This window comes from Ipomoea nil, unplaced genomic scaffold (genome assembly GCF_001879475.1).
Source record: "Ipomoea nil cultivar Tokyo-kokei standard unplaced genomic scaffold, Asagao_1.1 scaffold0188, whole genome shotgun sequence".
Taxonomy (NCBI): Eukaryota; Viridiplantae; Streptophyta; class Magnoliopsida; order Solanales; family Convolvulaceae; genus Ipomoea; species Ipomoea nil.
The window spans coordinates 225276-245849 of NW_017616616.1; the positions used below are offsets into that span (position 1 = coordinate 225276).

Below are 20574 nucleotides of genomic sequence, written 5' to 3' on the forward strand. Positions count from 1 at the left end.
CTCAAATCCAAATTCAAAATATATAATATACAAAATTAAACAAATATACTTTTATTGTAGAAAATTGTTTAGAAAGACCTCTAATTTTTCCGTTGGCTAAACGCTTTTCAGTCTGAGATGTTGAATTAACACATGTCAGCTGAGATCTAGCAGTTGCCGATTGTATTGCATACGAACACTCTAAACAACAAAATTACAAAAACCACACGTTAATATGTATAATAAAAATAATTAAAATAAAACTCACTATACCAACAGACTGACATTTCATTTAAAATGAAAGCACTAACCATCCAAAAAAATTTACACCCGGATTTTTGAATGTTGCATTTTATGTTCAATAAAACAATAAATTAAACAGTTAATCATAAAGCAATGCATATGGGTTACATTTGCCACATTAAATACACTAAATTATAGAAAAAGTAGAAATTTTTTTTTTATAATTGCCCAAATTCAAATACTCCAAACATAACACTCTAATCATTTACTATAAATTAAGCATATTAAATATATTAAACAGTAAAACATATCCAATAATGAGAACAATTGGCAATATTTAAAGATATATAATGATTCATACCATTGTATCCGTTGAAAGATTGTCCTGAAAGAGTTCTGTAGTGTGTACCAGTTAGACGGCTATTATTTTGAGGTGTTACATTGACACACGTAATCTGAGATGTACCACTTGACATTTCTATTGTAATTGAATTGTCTAAAATAAAAAAATCCAAAATGTTAACATTATTATAGTACACTATATATAGCACCGACATTGCAATATAGAAAGAAATTAATTACCAGAAAACGCAACTCGTTTTGGCGTGTTGAATGTTCCATATTCCGCACCATCATTTTCTAACATACAAACCAGAAAATACTTATAAACCAATAATTAAATAAGTAGTAATATGATCATCTTAGTAGATATAGTTAAAATGTACATGCTTATTTAACAAAATTGATTTAACAAACAATTGTATTTAACAATAAATTAAATGAAATACTATGTTTTATTTAAATATAATAAACACAGTAAATAAACCAAATTTAACAAATATGAATATCGTACTATAAAAAAAAACATATGTACATATAAGCATACTAAAATAGTATATTTCACTACCAATATAGAATTTAACCATAACTTAAAACTCTACCTCTCTTTCTCACTATATATATATAAAGGTATATATATATATATATAGTATTGGTATATACTCCTTTTTGGTATATACTCTGTATATAGGAATGATTTGCTGTATTTAAAGGTATATATATATATATATATATATATATATATATATATATATATATATATATATATAGTATTGGTATATACTCCTTTTTGGTATATACTCCGTATATAGGAATGATTTGCTGTATTTAAAGGTATATATATATATATATATATATATATATATATACGGAGTATATATACCAAAAAGGAGTATATACCAATACTATATATATATATATATATATATATATATATATATATATATATATATATATATATATATATATATATATATATATATATATATATATATATATACGGAGTATATACCAAAAAGGAGTATATACCAATACTATATATATATATATATATATATATATATATATATATATATATATATATAAACGTATGAGTCAACTGTGGAAGGGTCCAGAAATATGCTTTCTGGACACCCTTCGTCACCACGGTCACCGTTTCCTGTCTTCTACCTCTCGCTCTGTCCATTTCTCCCAAACTCTATCTATCTATTGTATAAATCCAGATTCGATAGACGCTAATGGCGTCGAAAGCTTGAATATGATAATGTTCGCAATTTTCTTCTTGATTAGAGATCCGACGCAATTGTGTTGGGGTTCGATTGATAGCTATAGAATTGGGCGAAACCCTATATCTACGGTGAGGCTTAGTCGTTTCTACGAATTCAATCTACAGAAACCCTCAATGAGTCTGAGTGAGCTATGGATGAACGCAGTCGTTGACATTTGCAATTGCGTCCATGTTGAAATTAGGGTTTTCAAATCATGGAGGTAAATCATCGAAGGACTGTAAGTAACCTTCGTACTCACGCTGACCTAATCTCTACTATTTTTGCCCCAAAAATTTAGATGTAAATAGAATTTCAATTCGATTTATGTATGGTAAACTGCATACGTGTATTGTTAGGGTATTGAAGTAAGAAAACTTGCATATTATTATTATCTGTTGCACTTGATTGTTTGAAATTTCAGGCTCTAAATTTTAGCTTTCCTAGAATTGATGATGAATAATTAGTACAAAATTAACCGTACTGTATGCTTAACCTTGTTCTACAGATTTTAATTCACCACTTTAAATAAACACAAATTGATAACAGGATACACAGTATGAAATTGCATGATAAGTTTTGATGAAACCGTGACAGTAATATAAGTTTTGATGAATTCTGATCAGTAACGTACCTTTATTTGAAACTGTATCCTTCCTTTTGGTGCCGATTACAGTTGATTTTGTTAACTTCTTCATTGATTTGAACTGCTCAGTGCTTTGTGAATTCTTTTTTGACAGTAGTGAGTTTATTTGAAAAGAAAGGTGTAATTGAAAAAGAATGGTGTACTTTGCATTTAAATGTGAATATCTGACTATATGTGAGTGGAAACCATTAAAGGAAAATGAAATTCCCTAGAATTTGCTATTACTTTATTAATTAATGATTACATCTATTGGAAGCAGAAAAGACACAAATTTAAAAGATTGGATTTATTCCCAGATTTATCCTGCAATATATTGTGTTGAAGTTTTGATTACAATTCCAAAACATTAATAGATGTGTATTTTGTTTTCCAATTTGGTTAGCCAACTTTTATTTTTGCTGCTCAGTATAATTTTCTCTTTATTTTCTGTTTTTGAATAGACTTCAAAACTGTTATAACTCATTTACTCAATTTCTAACACTTGTTTGCAAGCACCTGGCACATGATGATAGTAATATCTGATGCACTTAGATTTCAGAGTTCCCATGATTCTATGGCATACTATTAAGCCTTTTGGAGCATGAAACAGTAGCACATTGAATTAAAGTTACAAATGTCAGTACAATACATTTTTTTAATCTCAGTTTATTTCTCTTATTATCTTCTGTTTTTGAATAGACTTAAATTATGATATAAAAAATTTCCTCATGATCTAACATTTGTTTTCAAGCAAATGGCAAATGATGATATGAATTTCTGATGCCATTAGATTTCAGAGTTCAAATCTTGCCCTAGGAGGACTATTAAACCTTTTGGAGCATCAAACAGTAGCAAATTGAATTTCCTTACTGCGAAAGACTACAAATGAAGGAGTTACGTTGTGCAGACTTAATTAGCTAACCTTGTTGTCCAGATGTGTAAATGTTGATCTATTTTCTGTAATTTATTAGTTAGTGTCCTCTTTGAATGAAATGAAGGTTGCACACTTTGGAATACAATAACAGTTATAGTTGGAGATAATTAGTCATTAGAGGAAAACAATTCATGTGTACCTCCATGATTTGATTCTATTTGTTTAGTGTTATAGTTCCGATAACTATACATTTTTTGTTAAAATTTCAGTGTACTGCTTTATTCAAGGTTTTATAATAGTAGTTGACTAAGAATTAAAACTTCACTACATGAAAAGAGTTTACATATTTGCTTCTATTCTGTTTAATTGGTCCATTATTCAACTATTTGATTGAGCACTAAACTCTTTTCCAATATCTGATAAGAGTTTACTTGAAGTTAAGTAAATCCAGCTTACCTTTATTTAGCAAGGACAACTTGACTTTGAAATATAATTTTAGTCCTTATTTGTGATATTAGATAAAGATGTTTTCCTAAAGATAACTTTAATATGAAATTTAGGAAAAGCAATTGTATTTTAATTTGGTCTGTCTTTATCTTCCATTTATATTTGAATTTGAATTGTACTTGAATTTATAGTCCTATGAATATTGTGTAATGTCCTGAAAAGCCACTAAAGCTCAAATGGATTGATTGGAGTCAAATATGTGTATAAGGTATGACATGGTTATTTACGTTTTTTTATTCATTCAAATAAAAGAAAATCAATACAGAGATACAGTATTGGAACTGATATAAGTACAATTCATTTCTTTCAGGTGGACTGAAAGTTCAAGGAACAAAAGGGGACAACTACTATTGCTAAAAGATAAGTACATTATTTTGATCCACTGCCAGTAGCCTTCATTATCATACTGTTTCTTGTGCATGCTAACTGATCTCTGCCTATTCATACCTGAAATGATTTAGGAAAATAGACAAAGCATAGAATAAAGCATAATAAAGTCACTTATAACAGTATCATAAGAAAGCACTTATACAAAGTGCCTATTTTCTATGGCATACCTGCAATGATTTAAGAGAATAGAGAATCCATCAAATAAAGCATACAAATTTAGAAATAAACAGTAGCATAAAAAAACACTTATAAAAAGTGCTTAATGTCTAGGGCCAAGCAGCATGAATATGTACTTGGAGTACATATTATAAGAATCCTGTTTAGAAAACACCACCAATTAGAAAATAATATGTACTTAGGAGTACATATTATAAAAATCCTGATTACAACACCATAGTGCCTGCAAATCACCAAATTCCAATAATCTTTGTCCATCATTTGATCACAGAACAGTACATTAACTCTTCTCCTGTTTAACAAAAGCATTCTTTGTTTTCTTTGCATCTCTACTGGATGAAAATTGATCCAGTAAATTCCTCTTGGATGACACTGACTCCAGTAGCTCTCCTTGTTCCTCCAACTTTTGTTTCTTACCCAGAGTAGGATTTGGACTGCTTGCCTCATCACCCGATTCAGATTCCTGTTATAAATAACAACCATCAGTGAGTTAGACTCTTAAGAATCCAGTTTTTTTCAATCAAGGGACCATAACCAAAATACTTACATCAGACCCTGCATCTTGATCATCTTCATTTAGCATTCTAGATAGCTGATCTTGATCATCACTTAAACACGGGCAGTAATGATCAACTAAGTCTGAATCATGCGCTATTGCAACCACAGGTATAGCTATTGCTCTATTCTTGAAGTGATCATTCTTAACAGAAATCTTGAAGACCATAGCCTTATTACGGACCTCTTCCATACCAGTTGGCAGAGGAGACCCATCCTGGCAAAAAAAAAAAAAAACAAAGTGTTGAAATAGAAACACTGTATTGTGTAGTCCTTTATTTTTTGTTGTGTTAAAACATACCGCCGAGTATTTGCTCCTTAAATCAAAAGCCGTCTTTCCCACAATTTCAGAGCACTCCTTATCCCACAACAGAAAAGGAGCATCGGTGGTCTTATCTCCTACCCTCACAATCAGCCTGTACCTTAGGTTTCCCTCCTGCCATGTTGTACCACAGCTTAGGCATTGTAGAGCCCCATTCTTCAAATGCAACTTTCTAAAGCATCCCTCACTCCGGCATGAATGGTAATACCAATTTGTAGTACTCTCCACAGAAACAATCCTTCCAGGAATCCAGTAGTAGCCTTCCTGTTAGTAGAGAATAATTAAAATTGAAGTTGAAGATTTAGGAATAAAAAGAAAAAAATAGAAGGTTAAGATTTTGAGAATTTAAATTGTACCTCGGCTCTTTCATACAGATCTTTGATAGTTGTTACTATCATAGGAGATTTGGAACTTTCAGCAGGATTGCCATAAGAAATGTGAGACACAGTTTGCACACTTAGAGGTGGCCTGGTATCCACTTTCAAACTGCATATTAAAGAAAAAAAATATTCAACTTGTTGATCTAGATTACATGTTTCAAAATCAGTATTGTGTGTAATTACCTGTCTTTAAATTCATGGAATTCTCTGCAAGGATGATTAAACCATAACTGGGTTGCATTGTAGGAGGATGAAATTCTGAACTCATCTACAAATTGAGAAAAAGATAAGTGTTAAAAAATATTGAATTAGATGTTAATGAATAAGATATCATGCACTTACTATCCACTTTTTTTGCTCTACAGAGTTGGAGTAAAACAATCAAAGGCCCTTCCACGTGTGTCTTGAAATAATGCATGGCTGTAGCAACATGTTGATCCCAAACAGTACACTTAAGACGATTGCCCCTAAAAGTGAGATGAACAGATTGTAAGTAGATCAAATATATTGTACTCTCTAAATTTATAATGAGTTGATGGCTTAATGATAGTTTGCTTATAGAATATAACCACTTACTGCAAGTGTAACTACCCTACAACTAAAGGTGGTCTAATTGATTCTATTAAACAGTAGACTGCTCTGAATCTGTCCTACTGGGATAATATAGTGAAAAACCACCAATTTCAGTTTTGACTTTCAAAAAGCACAAGACTTGCATTGTGAAAAAGATAAGTATCTTTTGCAAAAGATAGTCAAATTACTTGATATCCAATTATTAGTTTAATAACATTTACTTATACGATTTTCTTCTACAATGACAGATTTTAATACATATTATCAGTATGGTATTTTCAAATAGCAGAAGACTATCAATGTGAAAAAGATAAGTATATTTTGAATTATAGCCATTTTATTAAAATTGCTTGATATACAATTATGATTTGACTAACATTTTCTTATAGGATTTTAGTCTACTATCACAGATTTTAATACATAGAATGATTATGCAATTTTAGTTTTATAAAATTTCAGTGAAATACAGGTTTAATTAAAACACTGATCAAAGTGAAAGAGTGAAGGCACTAAACAGTGGCCTGGATTCAATTCTCAGTTTTATAGATCTGTACAGAAAAGTATAAGAAAAAAACACTTACTGCCCATCTTCTATGAGAAAATCCACCAACTTAGAAGGAAATCCAGCAATCTCTTTGGGAGTGTAGTACTCGACCACTCTACCAATGACATCTAAAAGTGAAAATGAGTTAAAATTGAAAACAGTATAAAGACATAATACGATATAGAATATAGGATATATATTATAGAGAAAAGAAGTAATAGACCATACTAATGAGATGCTTTTCAGACACCTTGCCCTCCATTAAGTCAGTAAAAGACTTAAGCCTAAACATTAGTAAGGGAAAACCCTTGCGTCTATGTCTCTCCACAATAGTCTCATGAGTAAATCTTATCATGTAGTTGTGATCAGTAGTTTTGTATTGGTAGTAGTGTGATATAACAGCAAAATCTTTGATGGAATACACCTTCCCTTCTGTTAAAAGCTTAGAATACTTTTCCACACATTCTTTCGGAATGTTACCATGAATGTATGTACCCTATCAACCAAGAACATATATATTGACTAACAAATTATACATTACTTTTTTGCAGTTTAAATTAAAAGAGAACTTACCTCAGAGTCATGGAAGACACATTCCTGGCTCTTGATGCTATCCAAACTATTGCGGCCTTCAGGTACCGTATAGGTACGAATCAATCGTAGCCTTATAGCTTTCTTGTAAGTGGATAGTTTGATGTCTTTGCCTAGAACATAAACAGGAGCCATTGGCATGTATTTGCAGATTTAATTGGTTCCTTCTAAGCAACCAAGAAAGATGAACGAAACAAAATGGTAGGCAATAATGAAGTTCCCTCTAAGTATTTATACATGGTGGCTGAGAAATTTGAAATCAGCATTGATCTCTTGGATGCCTCCCAATTAAACCTGCACATCGGAAGAACAAACGACACATGATCTCTCGGATGCCTCCAAATTATGATTATGATTTAATATATATATATATATATATATATATATATATATATATATATATATTGTGTCCGTTGTATATAGATAGAAATTGTATGTATTTGTAATTTCTATTGTATTGTATTTCTCATTATTGGAGAGTTTATTAGAGTCCCAATTCAATATTTGTCAGCCGCATTAATATCATTGGCGACTGACCAGTTTCCCATAGAATTGGGACTCTAAAAAACTGCTGCTAATCAAATTTGTATTTTTTCAATTCTTTCATTTCAAAGACCAACACCATTGATTTCATTTTTTCCTTTTTTTTATTTCGATTAATCGAGAATGATAACCAAAACGACGTAGTATATATTGGGTGGGAAAATGGAGCCATTTCATTGGCCGAATTCTTATGGCTTTAATATGTAGGAAGATATTTTGTCACTATCAACAAAATATATATTCATGATTGATCATATAATTTGATTTATAAATTAATATTTTTTATTTATAGAAAAGTTTGCAGTCATTACTCGAATGTGCATTCTGAGTGAACCTCATCTTGTGACCTTAATAGGTAAAAAATCGAACCTGCATGGGCAGCTCAATTGGTCATAGAGGTGAAAGTTTGAAAGAATGACCAGGCAAACAAAGCAAAGCAAGAATTCCTTTGTTTCTTGTTCTGTGTAAAATGCGGTTGTTGGAGTGATAGCATTCAACATGCCACCTGGAATTAAACCAGTATTAATTCCATAACAGATGAGTTTAATCTTCACAACAGGCTGTCCTTCACAAGGACTAGCAACACGATTTCCGGACAACATTCGTTTCAACGCACACGAGCTTGAATCAAGCATTTTCGATCTCGTTTCTAGTTGAAATTTGATTTGTATCGTTTCTAAAAGAGCTCTTGTATAAAAGGGGTGCAAATTTTCCCTTCATTTTTTCAACTCAAATGGGTCTACTTTGAGAATCGATATCTCATTCACCCATTATCCGTTTTGAGCGTACAATATATCAATCTCTTCGTCTCACTACGAAGAACCCGAATCCACTTTGACCCAACTCAAATCAAAAGTGGACCCCAGTGTATCACAAAATAGCCACTTAATATGCTATTTTAGGCTATTTTTTCCAACAAAATCAACTTAAGTTTCCATAACTAATCAGCTCTATATATATAGTACACTGCTTTTTACTTTTGACAAATAAAAATAAAATATTTTTTACAGATGGCATTTTACAATTTCTTATAAAGTTATAAGGGAAAATGGCACTTTTTCCCCCTATGTTATATACTTATAGCACTTTTTCCCCCTCAATTATTTAAGTGGCTCTTTTTCCCCCTGAAATGTTAAATGGACATATTTACCCTTAAAATAAATATTTCATTTATTTTTATTCTCCAATAAATTATTACTATAATTTGGTTCAAACCAGATACTATAGTAACCAAACCAAAATATTCCAATTACAATTTATAATCAAAACGCGATATTTAGAGTTTATTAAAATCACGAACTGGAATGGGCGGTTCATGTTCCAAACTGAAAAAATAAAATACATTTATTGTTGAATTTAAACTATTTTAAAATAAAGACGGTTCAAAATCGCGAACGGGATCCGGAACCGTCGGTTCATGATCCAGTTTTTTTTTTTTTTATTCTTAAATTTAATAAATTGAAATCCAAATGTTGGGTTCTAGATCTGAATCATAACTGAAAACTTTTAATTCAATTGTTATAGTGTCTGGTTCAGTTCGAACCGAACCGTGATAATCGCTACATATACGCAATAATTTGTTGGAGAAGTAAAATAAATAAAATGTTTACTTTAAGGGTAGAAATGTCAATTTAATATATCAGGGGAGAAAACCACCACTTTTAAAATAATTGAGGGGGCTAATGTACTTACATAAATAATTGAGGGAGAAAAAGTGCTATAAGTATATAACATAGGGGGAAAAAGTGTCATTTTCCCAAGTTATAATTAGATAATTGCATTTTCATATTGTCAAGAACACTAAAAGCTTACTCTTGCTTGCAAGAAATCCAAAAATCATATTTTAATTTCCTATGCAAATATAAATATTATTGGAGGCCCACTCATTAGTAGCTGAAAGTTTCAAAGCTCCTGAGATTTTTTAATGCATTTTGAGCCAACTCATTTGATGAACCAATAAAATACCGCACTTTTTAAATAATTCCTTTTCTTTTCATATCTAAGTGCAATTTAAATCTTTTGTATGATTTATGAGTAATTACATCGAGTTTACCCAATACATACTTATAAATTAATTTTAGTTTTTACAGTTTTTTATGTATACATAATGTATTAACTATTTATATTATATATTTTACAATTTTTTCTCATAAGATTATGTAATTTTACATTTATTTTGATTATATAATTTAATATATATTTTTATTCATTTGATTTTTTATCGCGAGTATTTGTATTTAGTGTTATATTATGAAAGTAACATAAAATAATATAGAGTACAAATTTTAATGTAGGTAGTAATATAGAATTTTTTTACAATATCATGTGCTTTACATAGTTATTCTTTATGCTTTGTAAGTTATACTACTCCTATGTATCTTTAGCAACGTACAAGATATAATATTGCAAAACACACGATATTATAACATTTTTCTAAATAATAATAATAATAATTTAGAATATTATATGATATGTATTATATTCTTTTTGTTTAGTATACTAAAATTGTTACATCTACAAAAAAAAAAATACTAAAATTGTTACATATAAGAAATTAAGAATACGACAAATCTTGCCAACGAGACATAAGCTAATATCTTTGAGGAGGGCGTCATATCACTAACTGGCCATAGATTCAATTCTTAACGATGGTATTGTGAGATTTAAAATTGTATAGTTTATTGTAACGTGTTGTGATTATTTATTTATATATATTATTGATTATTATATTATTAATATATTTATTAATATTTTTCAATTAAAATAAATGCAAACTCATTGTACTCCTCATCAGTCTCCAATAAAAAAAACAAGATTTGATAAAAAATTTCCATATTTTTATTTCAGAATTCCAACCACTTCAACCCCAGCAACAGTTGACAAATGTATTGGCAGAAAATAATTATAAAATTAGGTTTAGCCTTCAAAGACAAGGCTCTACCAGAAGAGAAAAATTAATAATAAATAAATAAATAAAATCTTGAAAATAAAAAAAGAAGCTTTAGGAAGATAAAGACAAACGATAGATGACAGACAAAAACATGTCAGAGGTAGGAGACCTGAGACCAAGTCAATCACCTAAGCCATGGGATTTAATCAAAGCTTAAGATAAAATCAATGAACTTTAATCGCTTACTTGTACACATCACTCTGTTCTCGTTCTTGGGGTTACCCTTTTTCTCCACAGAGCTCTCTCTCTCTCTCTCTCTCTCTCTCTCTCTCTTTGGTTGCAGTTCTCAACAGGTCGGAGGACCGGAGAGATAGATGGGATGGTTTCCATGCTCCGGGCAATCGTCGAGGAAGAAAGGCTGCAAGAACATCTCAGTAATCGATCCTAATCCGTCCGGTAATCATTTCGGCTTTTTCTCAGCTCAAAATGGAAGTTTTGCTACCTTTTGTGTGTGTTGTGAATTTATGAAAGTTGTGTTCTTTCGTGTAATCTAGGTTGAACTGTGTTTGGGTTATGGTGGGTTTTGCTTATGGAATGTTGGGTCGGGTTGATTTTTGCTTGTGATTCGGTACAGAGAAATTTATACTGTTCTTGATTCGATAGCTATTTAGTTGGGTGTCTCTTTTGTGTTACGACAGAGAAGTCGAGGTCGAGGAGTTCGTTGAACTCGCAGGATGCGTCTGTTAAGGATGGAGCCAATCAAATTGCAGCCAAGACTTTTACATTCCGTGAATTAGCGGCTGCCACCAGAAATTTTCGGGGCGATTGTCTGGTTGGAGAGGGTGGTTTTGGAAGGGTTTATAAAGGGCGACTTGATTCCAACCAGGTTTTTCTTTAAACCCAAGATATGATAGGGAAATTATATAATTCTTGTTTAAAACTTTCTTGTTGTTAGTTCTTTGAGATATGCTTGGCTTCAATTTATGTGAAATGGCAAGTTTATGATGGAAATGAATCGAAAAACTTCATTCATAAATTTACTAAAAGGAATACTGATATTGATAATCTTGCCCTTGCCGACAAAAGGCGAAATTTCATCGCCCCAGGGCCCCACACCCTCACCCTGGCCCGACAGGATAGTGGATGAGTACCCGCATGGGCAGCTCAAGTGGTCACAGAGGTGAAACTTTGGAAGAATGACCAGGGATCGAGTCTCACCTGCGGCAGTGTGGGAGCAACCTCTCAAAGTGAGGGGGGTTCCTTGTGCGCAGTGAGCACCGGTCTAGCCTCTGTGGTTCATGTTTAGTTGAGTTACCATGATTTACATCCTCCCAAATGCTCTGTTAGGTCGGGGTGTGGGGACCCTTAGGGTTGGGGTTCAGTCTTTTGGAAGAAGGATAGTGGTGACTCAACGACCTATTAGGTGGGGGGACCAGTATCTAGTGCCCACAAGAAGCTGAGGGTGAAAATCCCATATTGCGGCTTGCCCACAATCTTCCATCTATTGGGATAGCTAAGCCATGGTTGCAAATTATAGTTTGCAACGAATTAATACTAGGAAGCAGACTTTTGTACTTTTCTTGTCACATCTTTTGCTATGAATCGGTCATTTCTTGAAAACAATTTAATGTTCTTTCTAGAAACTTTTATGAATGGGAAAATTTCAACTGTCACTGTACATTGCTGACTAAGTGGATCTTGAATGGCTTGTGTCAATTGATTTCTACTTCCCCAATACTCTCCAACTGAAATTGTTCTCAAGTTATTTTTTTGACAAATCCGTTCATTTTTTCAATCATTGCCTTGACTTTATAGTTTATACATTAGCTGTGCATTACTTATTAGTGCGTGGTTTTTAAAACTTTTGAATTTTGAGGTAGGTTGTTGCCATCAAGCAACTTGATCGAAATGGATTGCAAGGAAACCGGGAGTTTCTTGTGGAAGTCTTGATGCTAAGTCTGTTACACCATTCTAATCTTGTTAATCTCATCGGTTATTGCGCTGATGGGGATCAAAGGCTTCTGGTCTATGAGTACATGCCGTTAGGGTCTTTGGAAGATCATCTTCATGGTACTCATCTCGCTTTTCTAGGTGCTCCCCCGAGTGTTAAGGTCACCATTTACCTTCTAACGCTTTTTGTTTTATTCTATACTGTTCTTTTCCCCGCAGATCTTACACCCGGGAAAAAACAGCTCGATTGGAATACAAGAATGAAAATTGCTGCCGGAGCTGCAAAAGGGTTGGAGTATTTACATGACAAGGCTAGCCCACCAGTGATATACCGTGATTTAAAATGCTCAAACATTTTGCTTGACGAGGGTTTTTACCCTAAGTTGTCTGATTTTGGCCTGGCCAAGTTGGGGCCTGTAGGAGACAATACGCATGTGTCTACCAGGGTTATGGGTACTTATGGATATTGCGCTCCCGAATATGCTATGACGGGACAGTTGACTGTAAAGTCAGATGTTTACAGCTTCGGGGTTGTACTTTTGGAAATCATCACGGGAAAGAGAGCAATCGAAAACTCAAAAGTTGGTGGGGAGCAGAACCTTGTTTCATGGGTATGTAAGCGAATTACCCATCTCATCTTAAACGTTCTTTTCAATTCTCTCGATCTCTTCGTCAAGGTCATAGGGTTTTTTCTTCCTTTAAAATGACCATCCAATTTGTTGGGGTGTCGAGGGAAACCCACAGCCAGTGTTGCAAAAATCGCGCCTAGGCGCTAGGCGGTCGGTCACCTAGGCGCTCTAGGCGCCCGCCTAGGCTCTCTAGGCGGTCCCCAGGTGCCTAGCGATTTTTTCAACCTTGCCCACAGCCATTACCCTAGAGTGTGCATTGGGTAAACCCCGCCTTGTGATTTTAGTTGGCAAAGAACCACAAGGAGGCAAACCAGTCTAGGTTGCCCATAGCTGATCGGCTCAAACCAAGAAGGTTGGGATTCGAACTCATAACCTTGTGGTACATTCTATCGATGCTCAAATTTGCATTTTGAATTCCAGGCAAGACCTTTATTCAAAGACCGGAAGAAGTTCAAGCAGATGGCTGATCCAATGCTGCAAGGTCAATACCCGTTAAGGGGCTTGTATCAAGCTCTTGCAGTAGCAGCAATGTGCGTTCAAGAGCAGCCCAACATGCGCCCCGCCATAGCAGATGTCGTTACAGCTCTTAGTTACCTGGCTTCACAAAAGTTCGACCCCGAGTCCCAAGCAGCTCAGAACAAACGCTGGTCACCTGCGGCTTCACCTCGAGCGAAGAAAGATTGTGATAAGAAACAAAACAGTGCCAATGGATCTGAAAGAGATCGAACCTCAAGATTCAAATGAGATCTCACGTTCACTTTGAAATATTCTCTCCAAGCCTAAATCAGATGAACTATTATGGTCAACATATTTCGAAACGTAAAACAGGCTGGTTGGCAGTTTTGTAGCCTATATCCCTCTGTTTTCTTCTGCTGCTTAGGAGCTTGCTTTGTTTACATATGTATAGGCAAACTACATTATATATATTACATATATTTGATTAATTTATATTTCTTGTTGTATCTACATACATTACCCTCGTGTAATTGAGTTTCTGTCATACATTAGTTACTACTTAGTACTTACTATGATATGTTTCTTTACACGAATTTGTTCTATACGACACTCACACATACACTAATGTTTGATTTGAGTTGACAACCTTTTTCTTGGTGCTAGAATAATGTTTTGTATGCAGGTATCGGTGAAGATGATGGATCGAAGCATTCAAATCACAGGTTTCGGGTTTTATCTCGTAAAAGATGTGGAAGAACAACTCCAGCATAGAAGGAGAGTACCCTGCAGCTTGGCAACAAAACTACAGCATCCATCAGTAAGGTACATTTGTTAATATTGCAGTAATGATTAATCCTCAAATTTGTTTATTTTTGAAAGAATATGCAGTTCCATTGCATAAGATTCAGGCTGGTTAGCTGGATCCGTTTGGTTCGGGGGCAATCCCAGCTGAGTTGGCTGGGCAGTTGGGTTGGTAACCACAAGGTTTCAAATTCAACTCTCCATTGGAGCTATCTATTGGCCTTTTTAATTTGAGTCGGTCAGCTATGAGCAATTTAGACTGGTTTATCTTCTTGTGGTCTTTTATCAGCTAGGGTCACAAGGCAGGTTTAACCCAGAGCGCACTTTTGGGTAGTGGTTGCGGGATTTCCCGTAAATCAAAGGGATTAATTCAGCTAAGGGCAATTAAACTTGATTATTTACAAAGAAGAAGGTAAAGGCTTTGGACTTTCTTGGAAATCAAAGGGATCAATTCATCTAAGGGCAATTAAACTTGATTTTTACAAAGAAGATGGTTGGATAGTAATGCAAATAAATAAATAAATGAGAATAGGTAGAAATTAAAAGCTATTAAATATGAAAAGGGTATCCCAGTGAAATAAATGAGAACAGATAGGAAATTAAAAGCTATTGAATATGAAAAGGGGGAAATAAATGAGGTCTTATAAATGCTTGTATGAACAATTTTTCTCCCAAAAGGTTAAATCTATAACCCCAACCCGGCAAAGCATTTGGGAGGATGTAAATCACAGGTGACTAAATAGTTCAGAAGATAAGGCCAAATGTCAATGCCCACAAGAGATCTGTCTACTTTGGGCATAATTCTCACGCTGCCGCTGTCGATATTTGAACATTGGTCTCTTCTTCAAAATATTGTCTACTGAACTAGTGAGCTAAGCCTATGCGGACATTGTATGAAGAATTCTGGTGTTATGAAAAGACTTGTTCCAGGATCAAGTGCTCTTGAAATTTATACAGAGATGAAATCAAAGCTTCATGGCTGCTTCCATTGGACCAAATGACTCTTCTTGGAGGTAGCAAATGATGGCTGCTTCCATTGAAAGAACTCTAGACTCTCGAGGGAATTGGATGACACTATGGCAACACACTATAGAGGCATAAGTTGTTTTCGATATTAGGGTTGGGGTTCAGCTTTTTGGAAGAATAAGTTGTTTTCTATATCTATTGTGATGATATTCGTCCGTTATTTATGGCTCACGCGGTTGGAATGGTTCAGCCTCGTTTCTTGTAATATGATATTTTAGTTAGGTGTTTTTTGTCTTCATTGGGAAAGAAAAGAAAAAAATTCATCATTAATTAATTGTAAGCATCTTTAAAGTGCGTATTTTGGGGGAAAATAATACGGTGTAACACATTTAGCATCTTAGAGCTAATTCACCATTATATATATATATATATATATATATATATATATATATATATATATATATGGAATTTAAATAAAAACAAGGCCTTCATGTAAAAGGTGAGATGACACTCATAGTCTTCCAGTGAGACTTTAGTAAAAAGAATACATAATTTTTTAGTAATAAAAAGAAAAATACATAATTAATTTTAGAGAAAATGGTCAAATAGGTCCCTAAACTTATCCCAAAAGTTAATTAGTCTCCTAAATTTTATAAAAATACAATTAAACCCTCAAAAATGTCAAATTAGGTCAATGAAGCCCAAAAATCGGTAAATGACCTGTTATTACAGGTCATTTCAATTCCGACAACGGATTCCGACGACAAATTCCGGCGAGCGGCGAAAAATCCGTTCAGCGGCAACAAAATTTGGCCGTTCGGTGACCGAATTTTTTCACCGGTGGCAGGAATCTATCGTTGGAATTGAAATGACCTGTAATAACATGTCATTTATCAATTTTTGGACTTCATTGACCCAATTTGACATGTTTGAGGGTTTGATTGCACTTTTATAAAGTTTAAGGGTCTAATTGATCATTGAAGTAAAGTTTAAGGGTCTATTTTACCATTTTCTCTTAATTTTATAATTATTATAAACTTTTAAATTTTTAATATTTATAAAACTAGTTCCACAATTTTCTTTTTATTTTCTCAGCAATCCTTAATTGTTAATCTAAACATATATCAGACCCGTATTCACTTTACCTAAAGTCTATTTAATTTTCATATTAATCTTGTAGGTGTGAGAGAGAATAGAATAATGAGGAGTTATTTGCACTTTTGGTCCTACGACTATGTTGTCACTAACAACTTTGATTCACGACTTTTAAAACTTGTAGAATTGGTTCACGATTATTACTTGCTTAGCAAATTTGGTCCTTCCGGTGCATTCTCTGTTTAATTTTGGTCGGAGATTTTCTCACTTTTTTTAATGTGGGTAATATTGTATGTTTCCATCTCACTATCAGTAAAAGTACATTTTACCCTTTCATCTTTTTTTTTTTTAAATTTCTTCTTTTATTTAAAAATATTACAAAATTAATTACTTAAGATGCATTTGGCGATTTATTTATATTTCGTAGCGGTCATAATTGAATAAACAACGTGCAATGTTCGCTTTTGCATCTTTATCGCCTGTCAGCTGTTCAAGATAAAATATACTTAAACACATAATACACAAATTAAGTATACAATTTAACTATTAATTTAAACATTTAATTAACGTCGAACACATTGACTAATTCACTCACTAAATTATAAGAACCTCTAATTTAACCAATTCTGCAATCACAAAGAGATGGAAAAGACAATATTACCCATGCTAAAAATGGAGGAAAATATTCGGGCTAAAATTGAACTCAATGCACCGGAAGGACCAAATTCGCTAAGAAAGTAGTAGTTGTAGACCAATTCTACAAGTTTTAAAAGTCGTGGATCAAAGTTGTTAGGACACCATAGTCGTGGGACCAAAAGTGCAAATAACTCGAATAATGAGCATTAAAAAATTATCTTAGCTTAATTAAACAGATTTGCAAATAACAGATTTGCCAATAACTCTATTTTAAGTTATATAGTCAGAATTATTATTTATTTATTTTTTGTTTGAAAGGAAGTCAAAATTTAAAACTATTATATCACGGAATTCATGATTTTTAAGGGGCAAAAAAAAAAAAAAAAAAAAAAAAAAATCCGATGCATGGTAGTCCTAAACTCCTAAACAAATTACACCACATAAAAATGTCCAATAATGTATTATCTAAAAACATAATAAGTCACAATCAAGGTTATATCCCTCATTTACATTCATGTTTTTAATGCTGATTATTTTGTACATTGTGCTTTTAGAGTTATACTTTATCATTTTTTGGACAAAAATATCCCTACCGTTATAACTTCCGTTATCTTTTCCATTATTGTTACCCTGCACATGCATTCACCATATATTTTCTTATATTTGTAGACATGATATATTAGATTATTATAATAAATAAATTTGATTTCATATAGATTTTAATTAGTAGGAATTTGTTAGTTATTTTAAAAAATATAAATATTGAGCAAATGTTTTTGCCCATGGCGCATAGAAAATACTAGTATTACAATAATCTTGATCAAAAGGGGGTCAAAGTACTTATGGGGTCCTTATACTATAGTCTTTTGTTCAATTTAGTCCTTTTACCTTAATTTTGTTCAATTTAGTCTATGTACTTTTAAAAGTGAAACAATTAAGGACAATAGCTTATATTTATGTATTTATTTTGAACATATTAATGTAATATATTGGTAATAAAAATAATTAATTTTAAATATTTATAAAATAATATATGAGTTGACATGTAAGTATGATGATGGGACAGATATAATGGCAGTACCACATCAGCTATTATCTTTAATTGTTTCACTTTTAAAAATAGAGCTACTAAATTGAACAAAATTAAGATAGAAGGACTAAATTGAACAAAATACTATAGTACAAGTAACCATCAAAAGGCTGCATCATAATTCATAAACATTAATTAAACCAACACAATCTAAGTCTCAGTTAAATCAATTCTAGGGTCTCCAATATAATCCCACATAATATCATCAGCATTTTATTTTAATTTGTTCTCATGAATTTTCCGAAATCCAGGTTTTGCTTTCGCAACAGACATGCATAAGCATCCACTTCGCGAATCATCAGTTCTTGCTTCACCTCTCTAAACAGCTGCTCATCATCCACTCCCCCCTCTTCTTCCATCACCATCTTCATGAAGTAATTGAGCTTCGATTTCGGTTCCCCCAAACCACTCTGCACCTTCGACTCCTCAACAAAACGCTGTTGCAAATTATAGCCAACGGCCACCTTTTTACATGCAGGTACTAGTGCTTGATGACGATCACCTTTGAGTTTTTCATTTTGTAGCATGTCCATGAAGGAAATGGCAGGCTGTGACGGTGCCCTCTCGTCGTTGGACGCTAATAATTCTATAAACGAGATATCATCTATCTCCGGCACCGAGATTTCCCGGCGGGTTTTATGGTTTTCGTTTGAAGGTGGCAAAAAGCCGGCGGGACAATCCCGCTCCGGCGGCGGCAACGCTTGGTGTTTTGAGGAAAGAGTGACTGTTTTTTTATTGTGACCATCTTTTTTTAATCTTTTGCGCTGATACATGAGAATCTCTTTTCCTTTCTTGAACTGATCTCCTGATTTCCTTTCTCCACTATCTTTACCCATTTTGCTTCAATTCCCAAATTCTAGTCCCACAAAATTCTTCACTCTACTCCAACCTACATAATGCTCAAAACATTTCATCAATAACTTAATCTCAAAACAACAAAATTAATTTCACGACTAAAAAATAGTATACATATATAGAATTGAAGCATGTGCTTCATCTCAACTAAAAGCCTAAGCTAACCGTAGTCGCTTATAAGTAGCGCTAAGATTCGAACCCAATTGAAGCATGTGCTTCATCTCAACTAAAAGCCTAAGTTAATAGTTGGATTGCACATTAATGGCTATATGCTCACATATAGAACATTGTGTGTTTATCACCAACTATATATGCAACTTCACTATAACCTAGCAGAACAAAGTGGGGTAGTAATCAAGGTAAACAACAAATGAGCAATGTTATCAGAGTGGTGGTCCGGAGGATGATAGGTATCAGAGCCCGGAAGATGATAGGTATCAAAGCTATCTGAGTATAGGGTGCTATTATAGTGGTTTGGGGTGCGGGGACAACACTCCTGCAGGTATTTTTGTACCTGTACATATCTAGATAGGCATATAAATATGTTTTTATCACAACCATAAATAAGAACAACTTCGATCTTGTAGACATAAACATTTTATTGAACCATGTAAATCTTGTATTCTTTATTTTTTGTTATTCATGGTTTTACTTGTTAATCTCAACAATGTCATACTCTCATACTAAATTAAATAATACTAGGAATTGGGAAGTATACAATATTTAGAAGATGTGGCACTAAAATATAAAACTATGGCCAAGCATAGTATAAGAATATATAAAAGGTAAAATATTAATATAATGTATAAAGCATTTATTTTTATGTACTTTCTCAACTTACTAAAACACAAAGAATCAATAGCACCTCCACTGATACTCAAACCCACAACCTCTTATGTAGGAGTTCAACTTGGTACCATTAGACTACAAGGTCCATGGTATCATCAATATTAATTATTAGTTGAATTTAGGAATTTTATCAAACAAACAATTTCCAAAATTATTAAAAAAAAATGGATTGACCACAACCGTCCATCAAATTCATGATTGACTGTTTTAGTAAAATAAAATGTGGTCTGGAAACTGACTGCGCAGACACTATAAATCTAACAGTGAGTGACGAGGCTTACAATGGTCCGAAAGGAATGTTGTCAACCTGTGCAGAAACACGAAGAATTGGAGCTGGGATATCAAATTCAGACATGTCCCAAGGGAGCAAAACAAGGTGGCTGACTTTATTGCCAAGTACAATTATAATGATGAAATGCAGATGGGCTCGGTCGTGAGGAACAATGAAGA

General features: G+C 33.2%; 1 protein-coding gene and 1 long non-coding RNA gene across 2 annotated transcripts; one reads left to right on the plus strand and one right to left on the minus strand.

Annotated features, from left to right (window-relative positions):
• Positions 1 to 1649: 1649 nt before the first annotated feature.
• LOC109180020 lies at positions 1650 to 12671 on the minus strand. The gene is made up of 3 exons (XR_002054037.1): positions 12206 to 12671; positions 2085 to 2094; positions 1650 to 1660 (listed from the first exon to the last, which is right to left on the minus strand). It is a non-coding gene; the product is annotated as an uncharacterized LOC109180020 (long non-coding RNA).
• On the plus strand, positions 11033 to 14419 carry LOC109179977 (serine/threonine-protein kinase CDL1). The gene is made up of 5 exons (XM_019329455.1): positions 11033 to 11253; positions 11496 to 11683; positions 12678 to 12867; positions 12967 to 13358; positions 13797 to 14419. The coding sequence occupies exons 1-5, from the start codon at positions 11172 to 11174 to the stop codon at positions 14118 to 14120; spliced, it is 1176 nt and encodes a 391-aa protein (XP_019185000.1). The 5' UTR covers positions 11033 to 11171; the 3' UTR covers positions 14121 to 14419.
• Positions 14420 to 20574: the final 6155 nt, after the last annotated feature.